Source organism: Ylistrum balloti, unplaced genomic scaffold, assembly GCF_031769215.1.
Source record: "Ylistrum balloti isolate Yb309-2 unplaced genomic scaffold, AGI_CSIRO_Ybal_v1 Utg371512, whole genome shotgun sequence".
NCBI lineage: Eukaryota > Metazoa > Mollusca > Bivalvia > Pectinida > Pectinidae > Ylistrum > Ylistrum balloti.
The window spans coordinates 83,509-110,395 of NW_026782781.1; the positions used below are offsets into that span (position 1 = coordinate 83,509).

The window sequence follows — 26,887 nt, forward strand, 5'->3', positions numbered from 1 at the left end:
TACCTGTATCTTACAGATACCTGTCTATTAAGACCTCTTTTCCCATCACTTTTGAATGGCTTTAACAGACAGGTTTCACTTCTTATAATACCTGTGTATGTAAGAGTAGTGTGTCTAGACGACCTTGGTCCAGACCTGTGTATGTAACAGTAGTATGTCTGTATGACCTTGGTCCAGACCTGTGTATGTAACAGTAGTATGGCTGTATGACCTAGGTCCAGACCTGTTATGTAACAGTAGTATGTCTGTATGACCTTGGTCCAGACCTGTTATGTAACAGTAGTATGGATGTATGACCTTGGTCCAGATCTGTGTATGTAACAGTAGTATGTCTGTATGACCTAAGTCCAGACCTGTGTATGTAACAGTAGTATGTCTGTATGACCTAGGTCCAGACCTGTGTATGCAACAGTAGTATGTCTGTATGACCTAGGTCCAGACCTGTGTATGTAACAGTAGTATGTCTGTATGACCTAGGTCCAGACCTGTGTATGTAACAGTAGTATGTCTGTATGACCTAGGTCCAGACCTGTGTATGTAACAGTAGTATGTCTGTATGACCTAGGTCCAGACCTGTGTATGTAACAGTAGTATGGCTGTATGACCTAGGTCCAGACCTGTGTATGTAACAGTAGTATGTCTGTATGACCTAGGTCCAGACCTGTGTATGTAACAGTAGTATGTCTGTATGACCTTGGTCCAGACCTGTGTATGTAACAGTAGTATGTCTGTATGACCTAGGTCCAGACCTGTTATGTAACAGTAGTATGTCTGTATGACCTAGGTCCAGACCTGTGTATGCAACAGTAGTATGTCTGTATGACCTAGGTCCAGACCTGTGTATGTAACAGTAGTATGTCTGTATGACCTAGGTCCAGACCTGTGTATGTAACAGTAGTATGTCTGTATGACCTAGGTCCAGACCTGTGTATGTAACAGTAGTATGTCTGTATGACCTAGGTCCAGACCTGTGTATGTAACAGTAGTATGGCTGTATGACCTAGGTCCAGACCTGTGTATGTAACAGTAGTATGTTTGTATGACCTAGGTCCAGACCTGTGTATGTAACAGTAGTATGTCTGTATGACCTAGGTCCAGACCTGTGTATGTAACAGTAGTATGTCTGTATGACCTAGGTCCAGACCTGTTATGTAACAGTAGTATGTCTGTATGACCTAGGTCCAGACCTGTGTATGTAACAGTAGTATGTCTGTATGACCTAGGTCCAGACCTGTTATGTAACAGTAGTATGTCTGTATGACCTTGGTCCAGACCTGTTATGTAACAGTAGTATGTCTGTATGACCTAGGTCCAGACCTCTGTATGTTATAGCAATATGGATTCCTCCTGTCACTGATAAATATACCTTACCTGTTGAGATCATGGCGGTGCATTCTGTGGAAAGGTTCTGTGAGTCTGCGAACCAGGAGGTAGTAAGCCTGTCTTACACGTGCCTCCTGCTGTAGACCACATCCATCTAGACTATCTGCATAGTGTTTACTAAAGCCATCCTGATATGATAACACCTCCTGTAGGAATAACACGACGGGGATCTGGAACAGGAAACAGTTACAGTAATAACACAAACAAAAACAAAAGTTAAACCCTACAAGTCAGGTACATGTGAAGTATTATAACCTTACTCAGTTTCTTATACAAACAAAAAGAGAAGTTGACAAGAAATAACTGACCTGGAAGGGGTGGGTGACATCCGTACACTGGTGAATCCTGATGAACTCAGCTACAAACGTGTAGATGTCAGATACTGCCTTGGCATGTTGGGACCGTTCATGTAGGATACGATTCACTCTGTAAAGAGTTTGGTACAGGTATAGTTAGTCACTCCTGAGGGAGGAATTTTTATCACCTTCCACATGGTGGTACAAATCTGAGAGTGGATGATAAACTAATCCTTACTTTGTTTCTCGCTAAGGGTTCAGCCAATCACTACAACAGCTGATTAGGAGACGACTTATTCACTATGTTTATTGTGACACCATTAAAACTTTTCTGTAGTCCTGACAGGAATTTGTACAAACTCACCTTTCTGTGGTCCATACAAGGTTCCATACAAACTCACCTTTCTGTAGTCCTGACAGGAATTTGTACAAACTCACCTTTCTGTGATCCTGACAGAAATTTGTACAAACTCACATTTCTGTGGTCCTGACAGGAATTTGTACAAACTCACTTTTCTGTGGTCCATACAAGGTTCCATACAAACTCACCTTTCTGTGGTCCAGACAGGGTTCCATACTAACTCACCTCTCTGTAGTCCAGGCAGGGTTCCATACAAACTCACCTTTCTGTGGTCCACGCAGGGTCCTGTACAAACTCCAGCACCAATCGGAATGATGGGTACTTGTCTGAGCCATCCAGCTAAAAATAAATCACATATTTCCTATATTTCATCAAAACATCTTTTGATATTATTGATTGAGCATATTTATTAAGAAAAATAAAAAAAAAATGAATCCTGCTCATTTATAGCATCCAAGAAAATCCTTACTTACAACATTGAGCATGAAGTTAAGCACAGATACTTACAGGACAACATTCAAAATGGAATGATACCCCTTATCCCCTTTATCAAAATATATATTACACATGCTTACCACAAACATCTTCTTTTGTCTATTTCATTCATGTTGAATGGATATTTCATTAGTCTATAAACTTGGCATTTACAAACTTTGCAAAGTGAGCTAACTAAACTCTACTGTTTAATTCTAAGGTCGTTTCATAGTGCATTTCTATATTTGAAATCTCTCTATCACATGGGTTGATACCACTGTGGCCTTATGATCAGTTAAATACAATTCCTAAAGATAAATTACAAACCCCTTTCAACACTTTTTCCGACTTGCGATTGGACAGTTTCTTCCATTGCTTTGTTGCTTTAGACCTCAGCTGTCAAAACATCAACAATTTGTATTTGTTACATAAGTTGATCTATTATCAATTAAATATCATAACATAAAACTTTCAATGTCACAGAAACACAAATGGTACACCAAACATCACATAGCCACGATTTTACCTCATTTTTGAGTTGAACCTTGGTGAGACCAGCAAACTTGAGGAGGAACAGAGCCTTGTCTCTACATAAAGTACCTGTAACATATTACATGTTAAATATGGCTAATTAATCAAGAAACAGATTTTTGCTCAATGGTACGTGTATGTCCTGAACAAATGACCAAAGTTTGGTTGGCAACACTTTTCATAAGTTACATCAGATAATTCAACCTTCAACAGAAAATTCCTAGTGATCTAGTGTTCATTTTCTCTTTCATAGAGGAAATTTTGTTTATTAAGCACCTATTGTGGAAATTAAATCAAGGGAGGTAACTCATTAACTAAAACACTGTCACAGGTAACAGGATTAGCATTGTAAAATGTTGTTTTACATAGCAAAAAAAGAATGATAAATTTACCTGGATCATCTGCGTCCTCATTCTTCTTCTCATTATTAGTGAGAGCACGCTGACGTAATGTAAGCTGGGGAAAATATCACAGGCATGAGATCATGCAATTAACTATGATTAATGATAATCTTCTGTTAATTTCAAAAAAGTGTTATTAATGATAAATTGTAAATTTCTGTCTAAACTGAACACAAAAGATAAATGCAGATGACCTTTGATATAAATTTTTTTTTCCAGTGTATATGTGTTCCTATTTTACTTGATACTCCAGTTTTAAGTGTCATGCCTGCTACAGACACACTATTATATCACTGACCAGTTGCATTCGGAGTGTCTCTGCAGCCGTGTAAGCCTGATGGATGCCGTCACTGATAACTGCCTCCCCATTAGCCTCCACTGTTGAAATTAAATCAGTCAAAATTCTCATCAAAATCATAATATACAATAGTACCAAGCTAATGTAGACATCACAAACACAGAACCCAATGTTGTTATATCACATCTAAAAATCAAAGGCGTTAATGTGTAGACTTTGTAACTGTTTAATAATAAGGGGGATAAATCTTGACCTGTTTTAATCAATTAGTGAACAATTTCCATTTTATCACTAGTCTGAACATGCTGTCTAGAGTGCTGTATGTATAAGATGAAGGATTACCATATTTACTGAGGTCTTCCCTCAGCTGTTGTGTGTGCCATACAAGTGCAGCAAACACAGCCACCACAGCTGATTCCACAGCATCACCTCCCACCTGGAGACACTTACTGACCTCCTTACACCTGTCAAATAACAAATGTATTATCAGATTAAAAAACATTTGCTAATTCTTGTACTGGTATCACCCTAATAAGTTTCTTGTCAATATAAAAAAAACATACATACTTATCAAGAAATTTTGCGGGTAGATCTTCTTCTCTGTTGACAAGCTTCCACAGAAATTCCAGAACATGTCCTCCACTATCTTCTGTTACCTGGTAACAAAGGAGAAAAACCTGTGTTAGACCTTAGGAACAAGATGCTGGAGCCAAGCGGGACCTTTGGTGAGATCAAATGGCCATGGTCAGGCGAGACTCAGGGTCATAATATAAGGTCAGACGAGACGCTGGGTGGGATCATGGGTCCAGACTAGACCTTGGACAAGACTGTATGGCTAGGTTGGATCATGGGTCCAGATAGACTTTGGACAAGACTGTATGGCTAGGTTGGATCATGGGTCCAGACTAGACCTTGGACAAGACTGTATGGCTAGGTTGGATCATGGGGCCAGGCTAGATCCTGGCTGTACGACCTGGCGAGACCTTGATGAGGCTTTATAGCCAGTCGCGTCACTTGGGCCAGGCAAAACTTCGTGGCCAATCCTCATAGCAAGATAGTATTCATATCTTCATGTCTGCTATGTCTGTATGTCATTATATATTAAGGTTCATAAGTGATTTTAAAGTGCATGCAGCCTGTTTAAATGATCTCAAAGGATTAAAACCCACAAGATCCTTCAGGAGAATTATTTGAATGTTATAACAAATATGTACTTACAAATTTTCCTGAGAGAGATCTTTGTATCTTGCCGACCATATAACCTCCTCTGAACAATGTTGTCCACAACTCACTCCTGAGTACATCCTGTTCTGCTGTCTCCTCCGCATTCATCAGAGGGTCTTTGTCAGAATCTGTGCAACAAACCAAACTCATTTAATATCTAACGTAGACATGTCAGACACAGATTACAGTGTCAATAAGTTCTTCCTTTCAAGCTTAATATTTACTCTACAAGAGTCCTTGACAGAAGATCCAGTAAATAAACTTTTTCAATAAGTTAGAACTTTATCTTATAAAGGAGATTTAGGATTCCAAATAGAAATATTAAATGTTTCAAAAACCCTCTTGATTTACATTGAAGAAGCTAACAACCTGTCAGTGCAAGGGCCAGGAAAGAAGTTTGATTAATAACTTTACAAAAAGATTACCTGATAAGTAAAGACAAAATCTATAGTTGTTTCTGATACCAAGAAAACTTACATGGGTGGGAGTTGAGTGTACATCCACACATTCGACCAAGCATCTTTGTAAGGCTGAGCTGAAGATCAAAAGGCCATGATAAGGGAATGTCAGGGCTACCCCTCGCCGTCACCTAGGTAATGATACATGTTAGGTTTACATCAAGATTCTCATCATTTACATTACACAATGTCAACCTGACTATTAAATAATGTCTTTTAATTTTCCCTATATATCAAGCTGTAACTATGCTTCACCACATGGTTTTCAATCTTGTATCACAGAGTGCCATAACACAAGCTCATTTGGACCACCTGAGTTCATTTTGTGAAAAATTATAAAGATAAACAAAATTCTTCTTTCATGACTGGATAAAATAACATATTACATGATGTTCTACCCTGAAGTAGAATGGTATTGCCCTTACTTTAAATTTATATCCCCACTCTGTGTTACTGCTGTCTGAGTGAAACAGGAAGTGGAGGTGTGGCCCACTGAAATTGATCTGACGTGGCCACTTGGGTGTGCCGACTTTCTGGTCAAACCTCATTTGTAAGCCTTTAGCATCAGTAAATACTAAGTAGTCATACCTGTAATTAGAATGTAACAGAATTCACAGACATACATAAAATAAATTTGGATTTACATCTTAATACCTGTAAACCATATCTCTGTTTACAATTATTACAAATATCAGCAGAGGATAAAGGCATTCGCCTTCAAAGTTGATACCTTCGCTCTGTTTCACATCTGGTGTCAAAGTCCACCATGAATTTATCAGCACCGGGGCAGCTGAAAACCTGAAATCATAATACAACACCAAGTTTGAATATCATATGAATATGAAATTGATTACTTTTCTAATGAATTTGAAAATCCATATCTAGTAAACAAGTTATAAAATGTGTTGACAAAACTTAAACTGTATGTCACCTGGAATGTTTTGTACAGCTGATATTTTCACTCCCAGATAGAAAACAAGAGGCTCAAGAAGCCTGAACTGTTCACCTGGATATTTCAACAATCATGGAAAAATTCTCATATATAATTTATTGTAAAAGTTTTTTTTTTATATTAAATACTGGTTCAAATATAACTGGTTTAATGGTAACCTTGAATTTAAATTAATGTATTTTTCACCTAAGTCATGACCCAAAACATCATTTTCTCAAAGTCATTAAACAAATCATCCTTTTCTCGAAGTCATGAACCGAAACATGTTTTTCTCTAAGTCATGTTGATATGTCGCTTTATCACTGAATTCTACTTACCTGAGTAAGGTGTTGATTATTCTCGTAGCTGTGTGAAGATTCTACCTCCCAAGTCCTGAGTACAATGTCCTCTGTCTGGACTGTATCCCAGTGTTCACTGCTGATCTGTAACAAGAGGTAGACAACATCAGTAATCGGAGCAAACAATCAGAATTACAACAGACTGGAGGATAGATCCTTAATGTGATTTGTATAGGTAGATATGTTAAAACCTGTTGACACTGTCCGTGGGACAACTGGCATATGTCAACAACTTACATTGGGGAAAAGTGTGGGAAGTGAACTGGCAAGTTTTTGCAATTCCTGGGCCAACGGCTGGAACTTCTGTATCAGCACAACTCGTGATTCCGAGTCACAGTAATCACACAAGTAGGTCAAGGTCAATACCTACAGAAACAGAGTTCTAAAGGTCAAATACACAAGTACATCAAGATCAAGGTCTACACAAGTGGAAGATTTATTTGTAAAAGGTGTATTACTTTTCATGTAAGTAGGTTATATATATCACACCTGATGAGTAATCTTCCCACCACTATTGTCTGAGTAAGTGTTAGAAAATTGATTTCAGATAATTTGCAGAGAGGGAATTTTGTTATCTTTCTCAAAGGATATGAAATCTTATTTTAAAATATTGGCAATGACACTTCACTGCGAATCAAACAACCTGTCAATCAGGTGAGGTTTCAGTGACTTACCAACTGCCTCACAACTGTGCCAAGGAGAGAAGTTTCAGCAGGTCCAATCAGCTCCGTCTATTTATATAGATTGATAAGATTTTTGAAAACAAACTCTCAGAGTCATACAGATTGTTGTTAATGATACCTTTCATCCAAGTACAAGTAACTGTATTGTAATGATAATCACTGCCAAAATAATCATCCTGTATTAGACAGTTAAATACATTTATATAAATTATACAATAAATTATCAATAATAACAATGCTTCACTCACTACTTTCTCCACATTCTTTTTCTGCATCAGTTTACATGCTTCAGTAGCCCTATCTGCGACGAAGCCAGAATCTGAAACAAGTTTATTGAAGTCAAACTTTACAAACCAATAAGAAATGCAGTTAACATGGTCTGATACCAGGAGAATGAAATCTGTTGAGTTCGCATTGAGTGGCAAAGAGACGTTAATAAGTTTTAAGCAGACAGTTGTCTCTTTCACTGCAGTGACCTTAGAACAGACAAACTTGTCACTTACACTGAGTGGCAACCTGAGAACAGACAGACTTGTCACTTACACTGAGTGGTGACCTTAGAACAGACAGACTTGTCACTTACACTGCATAGTGACCTGAGAACAGACAGACTCATCACTTACACCGAGTGGTGACCTGAGAACAGACAGACTTGTCACTTACACTGAGTGGTGACCTGAGAACAGACAGACTTGTCACTTACACTGTGTGGTTACCTGAGAACAGACAGACTTGTCACTTACACTGAGTGGTGAGCTGAGAACAGACAGACTTGTTACTTATACTGAGTGGTGACCTGAGAACAGACAGACTTGTCACTTACACTGAGTGGTGACCTGAGAACAGACAGACTTGTCACTTACACTGCATAGTGACCTGAGAACAGACAGACTCATCACTTACACTGTATAGTGACCTGAGAACAGACAGACTCATCACTTACACCGAGTGGTGACCTGAGAACAGACAGACTTGTCAATTACACTGAGTGGTGACCTGAGAACAGACAGACTTATCACTTACACCGAGTGGTGACCTGAGAACAGACAGACTTGTCACTTACACTGAGTGGTGAGCTGAGAACAGACAGACTTATCACTTACACTGAGTGGTGACATGAGAACAGACAGATTTGTCACTTACACCGAGTGGTGACCTGAGAACAGACAGACTTGTCACTTACACCGAGTGGTGACCTGAGAACAGACAGACTTATCACTTACGCTAAGTGGCGACCTGAGAACAGAGAGACTTGTCACTTACACTGAGTGGTGACCTGAGAACAGACAGACTTGTCACTTACACTGAGTGGTGACCTGAGAACAGACAGACTTGTCACTTACACTGAGTGGTGACCTGAGAACAGACAGACTTGTCACTTACACTGAGTGGTGACCTTAGAACAGACAGACTTGTCACTTACACCAAATGGTGACCTAAGAACAGACATACTTATCACTTACACTGCACAGTGACTGAGAACAGATAGACTTGTCACTTACACTGCACAGTGACCTGAGAACAGAGAGACTTGTCACTTACACTGAGTGGTGACCTGAGAACAGACAGACTTGTCACTTACACTGCACAGTGAGCTGAGAACAGAGAGACTTGTCACTTACACTGAGTGGTGACCTGAGAACAGACAGACTTGTCACTTACACTGAGTGGTGACCTGAGAACAGACAGACTTGTCACTTACACTGCACAGTGACCTGAGAACAGACAGACTTGTCACTTACACTGAGTGGTGACCTGAGAACAGACTTGTCACTTACACACTGCACAGATTTGTCACTTACACTGAGTGGTGACCTTAGAACAGACAGACTTGTCACTTACACTGCACAGTGACCTGAGAACAGACAGACTTGTCACTTACACTGAGTGGTGACCTGAGAACAGACAGACTTGTCACTTACACTGCACAGTGACCTGAGAACAGACAGACTTGTCACTTACACTGGGTGGTGACCTGAGAACAGACAGACTTGTCACTTACACTGAGTGGTTACCTGAGAACAGAGAGACTTGTCACTTACACTGAGTGGTGACCTGAGAACAGACAGACTTGTCACTTACACTGTGTGGTTACCTGAGAACAGACAGACTTGTCACTTACACTGAGTGGCGACCTGAGAACAGACAGACATGTCACTTACACTGCACAGTGACCTGAGAACAGAGAGACTTGTCACTTACACCGAGTGGTGACCTGAGAACAGACAGACTTGTCACTTACACTGAGTGGTGACCTGAGAACAGACAGACTTGTCACTTACACTGCACAGTGACCTGAGAACAGAGAGACTTGTCACTTACACCGAGTGGTGACCTGAGAACAGACAGACTTATCACTTACGCTAAGTGGCGACCTGAGAACAGAGAGACTTGTCACTTACACTGAGTGGTGACCTGAGAACAGACAGACTTGTCACTTACACTGAGTGGTGACCTGAAAACAGACAGACTTGTCACTTACACTGAGTGGTCACTTACACTGAGTGGTGACCTGAGAACAGACAGACTTGTCACTTACACTGAGTGGTGACCTGAAAACAGACAGACTTGTCACTTACACTGAGTGGCGACCTGAGAACAGACAGACTTGTCACTTACACTGAGTGGTGACATGAGAACAGACAGATTTGTCACTTACACTGAGTGGTGACCTTAGAACAGACAGACTTGTCACTTACACTGCTCAGTGACCTGAGAACAGACAGACTTGTGAACAGACAGTGACACTGCACAGTGAGAACAGACAGACTTGTCACTTACACTGTGTGGTTACCTGAGAACAGAGAGACTTGTCACTTACACTGAGTGGTGACATGAGAACAGACAGACTTATCACTTACACTGAGTGGTGACATGAGAACAGACAGACTTGTCACTTACACTGTGTGGTTACCTGAGAACAGACAGACTTGTCACTTACACTGAGTGGCGACCTGAGAACAGACAGACTTATCACTTACACTGAGTGGCGACCTGAGAACAGACAGACTTGTCACTTACACTGAGTGGTGACCTGAGAACAGACAGACTTGTCACTTACAGCAAATGGTGACCTAAGAACAGACATACTTATCACTTACACTGCACAGTGACCTGAGAACAGAGAGACTTGTCACTTACACTGAGTGGCGACCTGAGAACAGACAGACTTGATATCTGCCATGTTGTTGGGAGTTGTCTTGGCACTGTCAACTTCATCAGGAGCCATCTGTGACCATGCCCAAGCCAGAAGAGACGTCTGTAGTGAAGACACAAGCTGGAGAAGATGCACAACCTGTTCATGGCTGTGTCCCCGCTCCATCATCAGACAAAACTCGTGGAATGTGACGTTTATCATTGTCTCCATTATTTCCAGCACTGGGTCAATGTGAAATGTCTGTAATAGAAGTCAGATCTCAATTACCACAACATGATAAATTAATTTTGTTTGAAGTATTATATAGGCAACCTCTAAACATCAAAGAATATTGTAGCAGTTGGCACCGTCTCTCTAGATACACCAACCAGGAACTTGGGGCATTATCTCTTTGGATACACCAACCAGGAACTGATTTACAAGGGGCATTATCTCACCTGAAAATTGCCACTAAAGTATTGACAAACAGATAGTAGAAAGGCAAATAACCAAACAGGCGGGAGGATAGACAGACACATCATCTGACCTTTTATTTATTTTTTAATGCTACATGTATCTCCAAAATTTGCTTCTTTAAAAAAGACTGCAGATTTGATTATAGTTACAGGTAGATAAACATCCAATTATAGAAGACTCACCAACACATCTGATGGAGTTTTGGGGAGGTCAAGAAGTCCACTGGGATCAACAGAGCTGAAGAATTGACACAGAGACTGGAACACCAGCATCACCGATGGTGCCTCAGAGAGACTCTGTATCATACAAACATGTTACCAGTAACAAAGATAACATGTAAATCAATCGACTCAATCAACTGAACACAGATTCAAATAAAATCTTAACTCATTACCAGAATGATAAAGCCATTATCAGATCAATAAAATTTGTCCTAAGGTTAAATAAAAGAAGTTATAAATGAAATACCATTTTAATTCTAAGTCACAAAACTCTCCAGGAAAACAATAGAGATATTGCTCCAACGGCAGAATACCATCATAATTGTGACAATCACTAAAAGGTGTATGGTGTTCAGTTATGAACTTATTACACCTTATCAATTCTGATATTCTAATTACTTCAGGCTTTCAGCAGCAACAAAAGGAAAGTGTTTGAATTCATGTAGAAATAAAAACAACTACAGATCAAGAGGAACATACACATAAAAAGTGCAGAAAGATCTATGTAGTTGTTCTCAAGAAATAGCAATAACAATCTTTCAGTCAAAATCCAAGATGGCCATCTTTCAGCCATTTTGTTTTTCTTATCAGTCTCAAAATTAAACAGGCACAATTAGTGATGAAGGAAACCTACATATGAAATTTGAGAAAGATACATCCAGTACTTCTCAAGAAATAGTAATAATAAAAACTGTTTAAGGATTGAAGGATGACGGATGGATGGTCAGACCATGGACAACAGACAAAGGGCTTTTTCTTTACAGAATAACTTACCTCAACATTCTGCATCATACTAAATAACTGCTTCCTTCTTGTGTCTTTGTCAGGAAAGAATACAGCAGCACCTGTAGATGACAGAAGAATATCACAGTGTAGAGGGAAGATATTGAGGCAAGGGTGTAAAGAGGAAGGCACTGCAACATCTCTAGATGACAGAGGATAATCATTGTCCAGGTGTTTACATGGTCTTTTCATTTCTATCTACAATTTAATTATAAAAAGACAATTTGATGAATATGCCCCCCACCAAATGTAAAATTACATGAAAATTAAACTTTTCATTTGATGTAAGTCTAGACACATCGCCTCAGCAAGGTGAACCCATACCCCAAAAATGAAGTTCCAGTGACGAGTAGTGTAGAAAACAGAGCACAACAAATGTTTCTTTGATTTAGGTCAAATATCAAAATGTATGCAAGAATGTCCTATTTTTGACACATGCCACACTGCCACACAAAGGTAAATAACAAGATAGCAGAGGGACGGCCAGACAAAGCACAAAACTATAGTCCCTCTGGTTCCTAGTGGAGGACCAATAAAAGACACTTTATATTGGAGAGTCTAACCATCTATGATGAGTTGACGACAAAGCTTGTACAGTTTGGGACTCTCATCCTTCTCTGGTCCATCAATGACTTTACAAAGGTGCTGAAACAAGGCTTCTGCAGCAACCTAATAACAAAGAGAAGATAACATGATAATTTCACAAACTACCTGAGGTCAAGACCAAGAGGTATAGCAGTCGTAAAGGTCACCAGAGGTAAACAATATTGAATAGAAATGTTATAGTTTAAGTAGCTTTCAAGTGTAATGAATAAGAAGTTGTGACATTGATGTTAGTAAGACTTCAATGATATGTTTAAAGCCCTTGGCGGTCAGTCAGTGTCAATATATTCATAGAGGTACGACTGCGATTCTATACCAATAATTCTTACCAAGTTATATCCAATGAAATATAAACAAATTTATTCTCAAATTTTCCAATTTTCCTAAAAAAACTATAGTAGACTTCGACCTCTACCCAGTGGTGTTATTACATGAGGTTAAATATAAGTAGTAATATCACAGCTGATTTCAGTTTTAGTAGGAGACATATCATTGCAATCATCAATATGTAATAATAAATGTTAGTAGGTAGCCATTTACCTTTCTCTCCCCAGACAAGGAGGACATTGTGGGCAGTAGACAGTACAACAGCTGCAGGGTCAATAAGGCACATGTCTGCCACTTTTCCCCAGGCCTGGACAAATGATAAAAACAAAGTCAGCAAAACTCACAAAGATAAACCCCTACTCCCTGATCTTCTCTTTTGTTGTTGGATTCATGATATATCTTACAAACTTTTTGTTTGGTCAATGGTGACCTTTAACCTCTACTGATGACTGCCAATTCTAATCAGGTGTAGAACTTAATGGTGTTAATATAACCTACAGGTTCATGAGACACACACAAGCTTGCATGCACAGACACAAGGGGTACATGAAGATGGATGGACCTCTGCCCGTAGTGAGGGACAGAAATAGTGATTACTGTATACCCCCCTTTACTGAGGAGGGGGTGTAATGATATAAGATACTTATTTTACTATGTATCCTCCCCAGGCTTGATTAAATTATACTATCTTATCTCCTTATTGCTTTAAAAGTCTCACCAATCCCATTCTACATAATTAAATATGATGTCTTCTATCCAAAACAAGCCTAATCAGTCGATATGAGGATTCTGACCTTTCTCTGAAGGAGTTGTAAAGCTCCCAAATGGTGTCCAGAGGTGTGTCAGTGAACTCCAGGTACTCTGGACGACCTGCTGATATTCCTCGTTTGGATGCCTGGAAAATTGTCAAGTAGAGTTAGTTTAAATCTTAATCTAAAGGACGTGACCTAAAAAGTTACCAGATTAACAGAAAATGTTGTAGTTTAGATAGGTAGATAAAAATCATTGAACTCAAATTCAAATTAAAAAATTCAAGTCAATGTTGAAATACCTGAGACATCTGTTAACATTTAATCATTAGATATCATACAATATCAAGATATTTCAGAAACCTGTCAATATCAGATACTACATCATGATCCCAGAGACAATATCAGACATGGTATACTTCACTCAGAGCCATCACCTGACCCTGTGATATGATACTCACAAGATCCTGTTAGAGATGGTACCCGGTCCTGTGAGAGAGGACACTTACCTGATGATGTGAGAGAGGACACTTACCTGATGATGTGAGAGAGACACAATACTTACCTGATCCTGTGAAAGATCCACCAGGAATTCCAATACACACTGTATGATATCTAGACTGGTGCAGGTCCTCTCCAAACTGGGGGCATGTCGTACCTGTCAATCAAGGAAACCTATCCAGTAAAATAATTCCTCATACCACATTACAACCTAGCCTCGTCAATGATTTCATTTCAGAAATTATATAAACATACCTAATTTTGTCAAGGTGCTATTTCAGGTCATTCAGAATCTATAATTTGACCTCTCAAATTGTTTCAAAAGGCCTCGATATATATTGAGCCAATGAAAGCACATGAAAATTTTCAACATGAGGCAGTCACTATGTAAACAATGACAGAAACAATGTACATTAACAACAGTGAAAAAGAAACAGGTATTTTTAATTGTCAGATAAATGGGTCACATTGTTTATCATAGCATAAACTTTATTTGGAATATGTATCAAAAACATGGTAACTCAACCATTACATTACAAAGGTTCAAATCAAACTTATTAACCAGCAAGCAGTACCTTCACATGAATCATTGGACAAGTGATGATGAATTCAATTGGTCACCTTTTATCTTTTCACATAATACATCCATGTGTGTGTTATACATACCATGCACTATTATCAGCATGTTCTTTAAAACACACAAAGGTAACGACCACCTGACAACTTCACTTTACAATAACAAAAAGTTTCCTTAGTGCTACAACTATTGTTTCACTATTTGTACTGTCACACAGACATGCAATCTTAAATCACCAGATTACCACTTGGATTATTTCTTTTGTATCTAATGAAGCTGCTGTTTTTAATTGATGCAACTTTATAATGGGACACCTCATTAATGAGTTCTGCAACACAATCAAAGTCTGGCTGGGGACGTAAAGTCACAAGTTTCCTGTGAGATGTGCTGGGGACGTAAAGTCACAAGTTTCCTGTGAGATGTGCTGGGGACATAAAGTCACAAGTTTCCTGTGAGATGTGCTGGGGACGTAAAGTCACAAGTTTCCTGTGAGATGTGCTGGGGACGTAAAGTCACAAGTTTCCTGTAAGATCTGCTGGGGATATAAAGTCATAAGTTTCCTGTGAGATGTGCTGGGGACGTAAAGTCACAAGTTTCCTGTGAGATATGCTGGGGACGTAAAGTCACAAGTTTCCTGTAAGATATGCTGGGGACGTAAAGTCACAAGTTTCCTGTGAGATGTGCTGGGGACATAAAGTCACAGTCAGTTTCCTGTGAGATATGCTGGGGATATAAAGTCACAAGTTTCCTGTGAGATGTGCTGGGGACGTAAAGTCACAAGTTTCCTGTAAGATATGCTGGGGACGTAAAGTCACAAGTTTCCTGTGAGATGTGCTGGGGACATAAAGTCACAGTCAGTTTCCTGTGAGATATGCTGGGGATATAAAGTCACAAGTTTCCTGTGAGATGTGCTGGGGACGTAAAGTCACAAGTTTCCTGTAAGATGTGCTGGGGACGTAAAGTCACAAGTTTCCTGTAAGATCTGCTGGGGATATAAAGTCACAAGTTTCCTGTGAGATATGCTGGGGACGTAAAGTCACAATCAGTTTCCTGTGAGATATGCTGGGGACGTAAAGTCACAGTCAGTTTCCTGTGAGATATGCTGGGGATATAAAGTCACAAGTTTCCTGTGAGATGTGCTAGGGATATAAAGTCACAATCAGTTTCCTGTGAGATGTGCTGGGGATATAAAGTCACAGTCAGTTTCCTGTAAGATATGCTGGGGATATAAAGTCACAATCAGTTTCCTGTGAGATGTGCTGGGGATATAAAGTCACAATCAGTTTCCTGTGAGATATGCTGGGGACGTAAAGTCACAATCAGTTTCCTGGGAGATGTGCTGGGGATATAAAGTCACAATCAGTTTCCTGTTAGATGTGCTGGGGATATAAAGTCACAATCAGTTTCCTGTGAGATATGCTGGGGATATAAAGTCACAATCAGTTTCCTGTGAGATATGCTGGGGATATAAAGTCACAAGTTTCCTGTGAGATGTGCTAGGGATATAAAGTCACAATCAGTTTCCTGTGAGATGTGCTGGGGATATAAAGTCACAGTCAGTTTCCTGTAAGATATGCTGGGGATATAAAGTCACAATCAGTTTCCTGTGAGATGTGCTGGGGATATAAAGTCACAATCAGTTTCCTGTGAGATATGCTGGGGACGTAAAGTCACAATCAGTTTCCTGGGAGATGTGCTGGGGATATAAAGTCACAATCAGTTTCCTGTGAGATATGCTGGGGATATAAAGTCACAATCAGTTTCCTGTGAGATGTGCTGGGGATATAAAGTCACAATCAGTTTCCTGTGAGATGTGCTGGGGATATAAAGTCACAATCAGTTTCCTGTGAGATATGCTGGGGATATAAAGTCACAATCAGTTTCCTGTGAGATGTGCTGGGGATATAAAGTCACAATCAGTTTCCTATTAGATGTGCTGGGGATATAAAGTCACAATCAGTTTCCTGTGAGATATGCTGGGGATATAAAGTCACAATCAGTTTCCTGTGAGATATGCTGGGGATATAAAGTCACAATCAGTTTCCTGTGAGATGTGCTGGGGATATAAAGTCACAATCAGTTTCCTGTGTGATGTGCTGGGGATATAAAGTCACAATCAGTTTCCTGTGAGATGTGCTAGGGATATAAAGTCACAATCAGTTTCCTGTGAGATATGCTGGGGATATAGAGTGACAATCCGTTTCCTGTGAGATGTGCTGGGGATATAAAGTCACAATCAGTTTCCTGTGAGAAGTGCTGGGGATATAAAGTCACAATCAGTTTCCTGTGAGATATGCTGGGGATATAAAGTCACAATCAGTTTCCTGTGAGATGTGCTGGGGACGTAAAGTCACAAGTTTCCTGTAAGATATGCTGGGGATATAAAGTCACAATCAGTTTCCTGTGAGATATGCTGGGGATATAGAGTGACAATCCGTTTCCTGTGAGATGTGCTGGGGATATAAAGTCACAATCAGTTTCCTGTGAGAAGTGCTGGGGATATAAAGTCACAATCAGTTTCCTGTGAGATATGCTGGGGATATAAAGTCACAATCAGTTTCCTGTGAGATGTGCTGGGGACGTAAAGTCACAAGTTTCCTGTAAGATATGCTGGGGATATAAAGTCACAATCAGTTTCCTGTGAGATATGCTGGGGACGTAAAGTCACAAGTTTCCTGTAAGATATGCTAGGGATGTCAAGTCACAATCAGTTTCCTGTGAGATGTGCTGGGGATGTCAAGTCACAATCAGTATCCTGTGAGATATGCTGGGGACGTATGTTTCCTTATATAGTTTTATACCTTAAAGTTTGTTATTTAACTCTTTATTGATCTGTGTCCCCATAAAAACTAGTACCTTATCATTTATGCTGAATTTGTGAGGGAAAAAGAAAAGAGAAACTCATTTCAGTCTCATGTTGCTTGAATTGTCCACAGGTCCAATATAAAAATTTTACATTACAATCCAACCATTTATAAAAAAAATCAATGCTCTCAAACATGACATACTAGAACAGTAAGTAGCTACGATACTAACACATACATACAGACCTTATACAGTGCCCTAAAACACAAGGAAATTCTTAGTCATGTTGTACTTTCATGTTTATAATCCTATCAAACATGTACTTGTTTTCCTCTCAGATATGTACATACCTTAGATTCATCATCATCCACGAGAACTGACTTTCGTATAAAGCCATAGAACTTTATTCCAATCACACCAATCTTGTTTGCACTCTCATGCCTTGGCTCCAGGAACTTAACCAGAATATACTGTAAAACATCAAATTTGAAGATGATTTCTGAAGGCAGAAGAACTGGTATAACAGTCGGATACTTCAGTAACTTATTTCTATCACCAACTGAACGCCTTTATGATGAGCCATAAAAAGAGGCTCATAGGACCTGTATCACTCAACTGGTTTAGTTTGCTGTAAATGCTTCATCTTAACTCAATGAAAAGCATTTTAAATGTTTATATCCATTTCTCCTATTAGGCTCCACTCCTCTACCCCATGGGTATCAAATGCACTGTTTAAACAAAATTAAGTTCCCTGAACTGAGAATGATGGAGACCAAAAGTGTGACAAATTTCAATAATTTATAAGAGTAAAAACAACAAAAGAATTTGTTCTATTTCCCTATTGTGACACCAAGGGTTTGAGAACCACAATTTATACAAAATTGATTTCTCTTCATCTAAGGATGCTTCAGATCAAACTGGGGCAACATCTAATCATTCCTGAAGAAGGATTTTTAAAGACTTTGTTCTATGTCTTCTGTTGGGCCCCATCCCTCCTGCCCAAGGTGGCTGAGACAGACTGTTTATACAAAATTGTTTCTCTTTCACCAAAAAAAGGTTCAGACCAAGTTTGGCCAAAATCTAATGTTTGCTACGAGAGGAGTATAATTTTCAACAAGAGAATCAAGAGAAATCTTGGCACCAACCATTGTTTAATATCCATTTGTTCTTAGAATGTTGGAGCTTTTCCCATCTTTTCTTTTCTCTTCTATGTTTTTGCTCTTAATGATAAGAAATTTCCTTTCCAGAAATAGCCATGATAATCTTTACCTGCAAAATCCAAAATGGTCACCTGGAAGCCATTTTGTTTCTTCTGATTAGTCCCTAAATCAAACGGGCACAAGCAGAGACCAAAGGGAACATATGTATGAAATTTGAGAGTGTTTCGTTCAATACTTCTTAAGAAATAGGAATAACAATCTTTACTAGGTGAAATCCAAGAAAACTGCTTGTCAGACATTTTGTTTTTCTCTTCAGTCCTAAACGCAAACAGGCACAGCAAGGGACCTAAAGGAACCTATACAAGAAATTTGAGAAAGATCTAGAGAGTAGTTCTCAAGAAAGAGTGATAACAAACTTTTGAATTCAAAATTTAAGATCTGTCGGCCATTTCATTTTTCTGATAAGTCTCAAAATCAATCTGGCGCAACTAGGGACCAAGGGGAAGCTACATTTGCAATTTGAGAAAGATCTATCCAGTACTTCTCCAGAAAACAAAAATTATTTACGGATAGATGGACTGACCACGGAGGCAGAGCAATTTGTGGACTAAAACTGTTTACGGATGGACGGACCACAGAGCATGGATGTAGGACGATTTGAAAAGTCCACCGTCTGATGATGGTGCACCAAAAATTTGCTCTATTTTCCCTTTTTAAGGAAGATCCATTAAGTACTTCTAAAGAAATAGAGATAACCAACTTTCAAAGTCAAAATCCAAGATGGCCACTTATCAGTCATTTTGTTTTTTTGATCAGACCCAAAATCGAATGGACACAACTAGGGACAAATGGAAACCTACATATGAAATTTGAAAAAGATCCATCTTGTACTTCTCAAGAAATAGCTATAACAAAAATTGTTTACAGATGGACAGACCACAGACAATGGACGTAGGGCGATTTGAATAGCCCACCAACTGATGATAGTGAGCTAAAAATTTGCTCTATTCCCCCTATTGGGCCCCTTCCCCCGTGCCCCTTGGGGAAGAAATCATTTATACAGCAAAATCAGCATATTATGACACTCAGGTGAGCTTAGAAAAAACTCTTCTTACTTACCTGACCGACAGGATGCCAAGACACAGGTATTTCCACCTCATCACTGTCAACAAAGAAAGAATTTCTATCCTCAACAGGAAAATGTGAGTCTGATGTTTCCAAAATTGATACAATATAATATGTTTATAAGGGAAATATTGTTTCTGAGTTATACTGGTTCTGTAAACTTTATGCAACACAATCAAGTCCAAGTTCTAACTTTTTTCGACAAGGAGAGAAGGATTGATTCACATTACAGACAGAATAATTCTTTAGGGTTACTTTTTTATCCAGGTATATGTTACTTACCAATCATCCTCAAAAGTAAAGTAGGCCACCGGGTTGTCTGGTTTACCAATTTTTCTAGCATTTCTGTATAAAGTTAAACAGGATATTGAATAATATGGAAGACATACCCTACACCAGTCAAGATTCACCATTTAGTAAAGTCATATATCAAGGTTGTGGTTGGTGTACCAATCTGGTCATAAACCATACAATATCTACCAACCAGTAACAAGAAATCATTCTGATCTCATTAATTATTCAGTAAGGGTAAGGTCAGAGGTCAACATCAAAAAGCAACCTAACCTGCTAGACATTTTTGTTTTTACAAAATAAAATACAAAAATGGAAGTGTTGAAGAAAATGAAAAGAAATTAGTATGTATATTTGATAGAAAACCAAAACCATTTTAATGATCCTCCAGTTTTTTTTTTCTATTCTACCATGATTCATTACAGGAATGTTTGAAATATCTGGACTTGTTTCATACGTAACAGCATAGCCATTTTTATTTACTGGGTAAAACACTTCATTTCAGATGTTGAAATCATCAGAACTGTTGACATTGTAACATAATAACTTTCTAGTTTCACAACTTTCCAATATACTGACAAATGTCTACCATTATACTGACCTGACTTGTACACAAAATTCATAGTCTATCCTGCCCCAGTTGTCATAGGCCTGAAACCGATCTATCTGGGAGGCCATCTCAAACTCCTTGCTGAAATTTGACAAGTTTTGTAAAAATAGTACAGTCCTTAACAGACAGTAATTTGCAACACAACAACTAACTACTATAGCACAAGGCAGTTTTGTTCCATTCCAATCGTCATCATCTTCAAATACACTTATCTTTTATTTGTTAACCGAGTTTATCACCCCATGAAGAGTCAGAATCATCTGGAGGCTGGGGCTCCTTGTAGTAGCTGGTGGCTACCTCACTGAACAATACACAGGAGGCCCATTATGTGCCATCCAGAACAATTAGGAAAAAGGACACAACAATGACAGCACAAACCGGTCTGTTTCTCAGTCACAAGATGTGAGTGTCAGACCACGTACATTGGTTCTTCACCTGCGGTTACTTAGGTCAATCCCCTACTGACTGAGCTTTCACAACCCCCAAGTAAAATTACACTTCAGGTAAAAACAGCAAATATATATTAATAAGGATTACAAATAATTTGATATTTGGCCTGTTTCACTTTGAACATCTCTATGATAGCACTTGTATCCAAATTTGTTAATATATCTACAAAATTACACTGAAAAATGTTTGAGGAGTTTGTGGTGCTTTTTGGTGTAATGTTTCCCTAGTGATAATGCTTATATTATTTACTGATTTTAAAAATGAGTGGGATATAAAGTTTTATCATGGCATTTCATCAACCAAATTAATGAATTAATAGAAAAGATGATAATTAAAATTCAGAATATGACACTTGTAAAGAAGGCCATTATCAGATGTAACACCACAGCTTTGTGGTAATATTACCTGTAAACCTAAACTTTCAGATGTTATTATGGTAATATTAACTATACTATATATGACATTGTCACAATCACCATCAGAAAAGTAGATATCACACTCTGCAGTCCATGAATCTGTTGTAGCCGAGATAAAACCCTAGAACTGTTACTAACCAGTCATATATATTATAAATAGACCTGTATTTTGAGGATATGTATTACAGCTTTTTATTCTCATTGTGTTTAATTTTCCTCCAATAAATAATTATTTCTGAATGTCACCTGTCTCTATACACGAAGACAAAGCCACGTCTCGCTCCTTTCATCCCACTTACAACCTGAAACATATTGCAAACATATCAAAACTTTAAACCTTTCTTATTGAAGACGACCGCAAATTTTAGCTACATTTATTCAAAGTACTGAGGGCACTCATAGGTGCTGTGCAAGATAAATTGAAATATGGAGCGGCATGTCAGTATGGCAAGAAAAAAACCCCTGCAGAAAACACATGTCAAAATGTCCTATTTCTCACATACACATTTTTCATTATCACTCATTTATTTTAATAAATGAAGCAATGACAAGGAAAATGGCAGTAGAATTGTGCTCCTTAGTGATCACCCTGGTGATACTGTATGGAGGTTCTATACATCTATAGCCTTACCCAGATAAGTATGACTGGAGAGGTAATTACTGATTGGGCCTTGTCAAGTGTGACTCTAGAATTTACACCATGGACAATGTGATCGCTGGGCATGACATGGTGGAGATTTCAACATCAAGGATCAGTTATAATTATTGGTTACTAACAACAGAGCAATTCTAGATCATAACCTGATTGGATATATCATTAACAACATTACATCAATTCAAGATGTATTTGAGCACTGTACATTTTAGTTTTTAAATACACTGTGTATGTGTTTAACTGATGAGTTTTATGTATATCCACAGATTCAGATATTCTATACTCACTCTAAATATTATGGAAATGCTTGCTTCCAATGGTGCACAATCAGAAATGTCACCAATCTTGAAACTGTTACAAACCATTATTAGCACAAATTAAATGACAAAATCTATGCACCACTTTGATCACATCTATGTAGTTTGGTGCCCCCTTATTATTCATTTTCCCATCATCTTCCCTACTCTTGGGTGTTTCTCATCCATGATTATGAACGAAGACTTTACCATACAAAGACAGCTGCTCTAGACTTGTCAAGTATCGTTTCGTTAAAAAAAAATTTAATAAGATTTTCAATGAACATCCTTTATTTATTGTCATAATACACTTTTCAAATCTGAAAAATTTTTCAATGATCATTTAAATAAATCGTGTAAGAAACTATCTTTCGAAGACTGAGTGCACAGACATGTCATTCAAAAATGAAACTTAAGCACTTCTGGTTTTAAACATGGTAGGTAATCTGTTGCCCTTTTAAATGTATTATGATCCTCTTAGCAACACTGGCATTTTTTTTCATAGAAGAACGAAAGTAATTTAACAATTTTAGACAAGTCATAGTAAAAAGACCTTGTCACACATTAAACATGTATAAAACTTTGAAAGGATGGACAATGAGAGGCAACTTTAACCGTACAAGATAGGCATACCATTTTCATTCAAACAGACAAAAGGTGATGTAATATGTGAAAAAAGTAGTTCAGAATTCTAAAAGATGAAATGTGTGATCTTATGAGATACTGACATCTGCTATTTAATTGGTTGATTTTATATACAAAATTTCAAAACACGTTTCATCCCTCTCACAGAGGTGTGTTATCGGTTTTTTGTAAAGAAGTAATGAAGTTCCAGATTATGGTGATGACTATAGATGTTCAATGTCTAAAAGCAACAACATGGTAAAAATAAATGTACAACTTGCAATAAAATTCTCATTTTTTAAGGTCAAAAGTCGACAAGCATGATCTTCAAGCTATTAAAATGGAAACTAATGCCAACTCTACTGAAGTTTGATGGCTTTAAAAACAGTAAAATAGTCTGAATCTTTCAGTATGATAGCAGAGACCAGAAATGAGGGAATATTAAGACCTTTAATTACCTTGATCCTAAGTCTTGTAAGCTGAACATACTCTGAAGACTTGAATATCATATTGACCTTTGTGTGACCTTCAGCTGACAGGTAGGAAGCTGTTAGAGAAGCAACTTCCATGTTTATACAGAATAAAACAAATATATAATAAGAAAATAAAGAAGAAAAGAATTTTTCTCTATTTAAGATGTAAAAATAATCTGAAGGAATTTTTATCAGATTTCTATTTAAGCTGTAGAAACATTCTTAAGAAATCTTTCATCAAGATCTATGTCATCTGTAGAAACATTCTTAAGAAATCTTTCATCAAGATCTATGTCATCTGTAGAAACATTCTTAAGAAATCTTTCATCAAGATCTATGTCATCTGTAGAAACATTCTTAAGAAATCTTTCATCAAGATCTATGTCATCTGTAGAAACATTATGGAGGAATTTTTACTTGATTTATTTGTTCATGTAGAAAAACTAGAAAGTCCAAAGAAAACCAACATATGATTTAAACTATACCTATCATCAAGCTAACAATTCCTGTATGTTCAACTTGACAATACTTACTCTGAACTGGTGGAGAGCTCCACGCTTGATTTAGGACATTTTCTGCACTGGAGTTGGCGTCAGTCTGTCCTCCATCTGTACCTGCCAGACTCACCTGTAGTGGGTGACCTATAGAGACACATGAATAAAACAGTAAAGACAGTCTTACAATCCAACTCAATACAACTAAGAAACATTGATAATACCAACCATTTTATTGTCTACATGGATCTGAGAAGGTTTGTAAAACCGTGTCACATACCTGATTTCTCCCAACATAAATCTCTGGCCTGATACATTTTGTTCAGCAGCTTTGTACAAGGCTGAATGGTTTCTGGATCTTCTGCAGGAAAAGAAATATCTGGTAAAGTTACAGAAATGCTTCATTAAATCTGACTACACCAAAGGTTATATATGACAATTTTCTTGAAACAGTTTCTGTTCATTCAAAATAAAAAGTTTCAAATAAATATAAAGTAATATAACCACATCTTGTTATACAAACCAAAGAGCTGTAATGGTGATTTTCAAATTAATTAAAATATCAACAATACTTTGACAATTCACTTTATAGTATTGCTTGTACTTCTGAAGTCAACAAACGAGAACTGTTTATTCTCTAATTTACCTTGAAGAAGTTTGAGTGTGCGGAGAAGACCGCCAACATTTCCCCTAGCAAGGTTGAATGACAGCAACATCTGTAGACCCTCCGGAATCACATGTCCTTCATGCCTGAAACATAACCTCACCGTAAATATCTACCATACATTAATTACATCTCAAATTATAATCGAATGATGGCAAATGGTAACTCTACATACCCTCGACAAGCAAATGGCAGCATCATAAAAACAATAGATACTGGTGAAAAACGATGAAGCTTTCCTTTAGGCATAGTGCTTCATCTAGTACTCAAAATCATTCAAATACATGCTTGTATCATTAGTTAACACTTATCTTCCTCCAATTGATAAGGTCATGTGATGCAACATTGAGCTACAATTTACACAACTCTGATATCAAAATAAAACAGAGTAATAAAAATATCACTGCTTTTAATAAACACTTACAAAGCAATGTCTGTGACAAACTTCTCTACTTCCTGTAGGACAAACTTGCTGAGAAACTGGGGCCTTTCTCCACTAGCTGGACACAAGGACAGAGGTGGAATGTGGCTTAGTGCTTTTCTGAAATATTAAATAAGAATTATATATTTAAAAGTGCTTCTATGATAGAGAAAGTCTGCTAGCTACAACTGTGACAACACATCATATAAACAGTTTTTCTATGATACACAGATTGTATGTTAGCTATAAATAAATATACACAACACATATATTCAATGGTAACATCCTGATATTTAAAATTAATATACAAACAAAAAAAATTCATTTTTACATCCAACATTTTCATTCCATGAAAGGATCTATTTCATGAAATGAAAAACAAGCAAATTGAAAAACCTACCGTGTGTGATCCAAAATGGAGGGTCTGAGATTTGGGGCCAGTGGCATAGTCATGGTTACTGTGGTGGCTAGGATTTGTAGGTACCAGATAGCTGCTGCGTCAGCCACACTAACACTGGCCTCTCGTATCACCCTGTCAACATATATATGATTATCTGATACATCTCTTTATTGGCTGTTCTGTCATATAGATCGTCGTATTATAAGCAAATATTTTTGAGGACTGATACATACCGATAGTCAATGACTTCAGTCACTTTACCAGCACTCTCTACTCAACTACTGCCACTTTCCAAGGATAATTCAGGTTGATTCACAAAAAAAAAATCTACACAAATTTGTAATTACATGGTACCTACTTGTACCCCACTGTTTAAACCATTATCTGTAATTACATGGTACCTACTTGTACCCCACTGTTTAAACCATTATCTGTAATTACATGGTACCTACTTGTACCCCACTATTTAAACCATTATCTGTAATTACATGGTACCTACTTGTACCTCACTGTTTAAACCATTATCTGTAATTACATGGTACCTACTTGTTCCTGACTGTTTAAACCATTATCTGTAATTACATGGTACCTACTTGTACCTCACTGTTTAAACCATTATCTGTAATTACATGGTACCTACTTGTACCCCACTATTTAAACCATTATCTGTAATTACATGGTACCTACTTGTACCCCACTGTTTAAACCATTATCTGTAATTACATGGTACCTACTTGTTCCTGACTGTTTAAACCATTATCTGTAATTACATGGTACCTACTTGTACCCCACTGTTTAAACCATTATCTGTAATTACATGGTACCTACTTGTACCCCACTGTTTAAACCATTATCTGTAATTACATGGTACCTACTTGTACCCCACTGTTTAAACCATTATCTGTAATTACATGGTACCTACTTGTACCCCACTGTTTAAACCATTATCTGTAATTACATGGTACCTACTTGTACCCCACTGTTTAAACCATTATCTGTAATTACATGGTACCTACTTGTACCCCACTGTTTAAACCATTATCTGTAATTACATGGTACCTACTTGTACCCCACTGTTTAAACCATTATCTGTAATTACATGGTACCTACTTGTACCCCACTGTTTAAACCATTATCTGTAATTACATGGTACCTACTTGTACCCCACTGTTTAAACCATTATCTGTAATTACATGGTACCTACTTGTACCCCACTGTTTAAACCATTAT

General features: G+C 37.8%; 1 protein-coding gene across 1 annotated transcript in view; it reads right to left on the reverse strand.

The window, feature by feature from the left end:
* LOC132562789 (zinc finger ZZ-type and EF-hand domain-containing protein 1-like) overlaps nucleotides 1-26,887 on the reverse strand; it is a 62,813-nt gene that overhangs the window by 28,486 nt on the left and 7,440 nt on the right. Inside the window, exons 13-47 of the mRNA XM_060227559.1 lie at nucleotides 25,658-25,789; nucleotides 25,261-25,377; nucleotides 24,819-24,922; nucleotides 24,453-24,533; nucleotides 24,212-24,319; nucleotides 23,664-23,752; nucleotides 21,877-21,932; nucleotides 20,756-20,845; nucleotides 20,146-20,208; nucleotides 19,858-19,900; nucleotides 17,929-18,048; nucleotides 14,261-14,353; nucleotides 13,741-13,841; nucleotides 13,160-13,253; nucleotides 12,580-12,685; nucleotides 12,008-12,078; nucleotides 11,195-11,308; nucleotides 10,541-10,796; nucleotides 7,639-7,718; nucleotides 7,391-7,447; nucleotides 6,954-7,082; nucleotides 6,696-6,800; nucleotides 6,157-6,224; nucleotides 5,852-6,014; nucleotides 5,446-5,557; nucleotides 4,963-5,096; nucleotides 4,312-4,400; nucleotides 4,087-4,208; nucleotides 3,745-3,824; nucleotides 3,438-3,501; nucleotides 3,041-3,114; nucleotides 2,842-2,910; nucleotides 2,303-2,379; nucleotides 1,692-1,809; nucleotides 1,372-1,553 (exon numbers count right to left, since the gene is read on the reverse strand). Of these exons, the coding sequence (XP_060083542.1) occupies nucleotides 1,372-1,553; nucleotides 1,692-1,809; nucleotides 2,303-2,379; nucleotides 2,842-2,910; nucleotides 3,041-3,114; nucleotides 3,438-3,501; nucleotides 3,745-3,824; nucleotides 4,087-4,208; nucleotides 4,312-4,400; nucleotides 4,963-5,096; nucleotides 5,446-5,557; nucleotides 5,852-6,014; nucleotides 6,157-6,224; nucleotides 6,696-6,800; nucleotides 6,954-7,082; nucleotides 7,391-7,447; nucleotides 7,639-7,718; nucleotides 10,541-10,796; nucleotides 11,195-11,308; nucleotides 12,008-12,078; nucleotides 12,580-12,685; nucleotides 13,160-13,253; nucleotides 13,741-13,841; nucleotides 14,261-14,353; nucleotides 17,929-18,048; nucleotides 19,858-19,900; nucleotides 20,146-20,208; nucleotides 20,756-20,845; nucleotides 21,877-21,932; nucleotides 23,664-23,752; nucleotides 24,212-24,319; nucleotides 24,453-24,533; nucleotides 24,819-24,922; nucleotides 25,261-25,377; nucleotides 25,658-25,789 (3,561 nt within the window). The remainder of the gene's footprint in view (nucleotides 1-1,371; nucleotides 1,554-1,691; nucleotides 1,810-2,302; nucleotides 2,380-2,841; nucleotides 2,911-3,040; nucleotides 3,115-3,437; nucleotides 3,502-3,744; nucleotides 3,825-4,086; nucleotides 4,209-4,311; nucleotides 4,401-4,962; nucleotides 5,097-5,445; nucleotides 5,558-5,851; nucleotides 6,015-6,156; nucleotides 6,225-6,695; nucleotides 6,801-6,953; nucleotides 7,083-7,390; nucleotides 7,448-7,638; nucleotides 7,719-10,540; nucleotides 10,797-11,194; nucleotides 11,309-12,007; nucleotides 12,079-12,579; nucleotides 12,686-13,159; nucleotides 13,254-13,740; nucleotides 13,842-14,260; nucleotides 14,354-17,928; nucleotides 18,049-19,857; nucleotides 19,901-20,145; nucleotides 20,209-20,755; nucleotides 20,846-21,876; nucleotides 21,933-23,663; nucleotides 23,753-24,211; nucleotides 24,320-24,452; nucleotides 24,534-24,818; nucleotides 24,923-25,260; nucleotides 25,378-25,657; nucleotides 25,790-26,887) is intronic.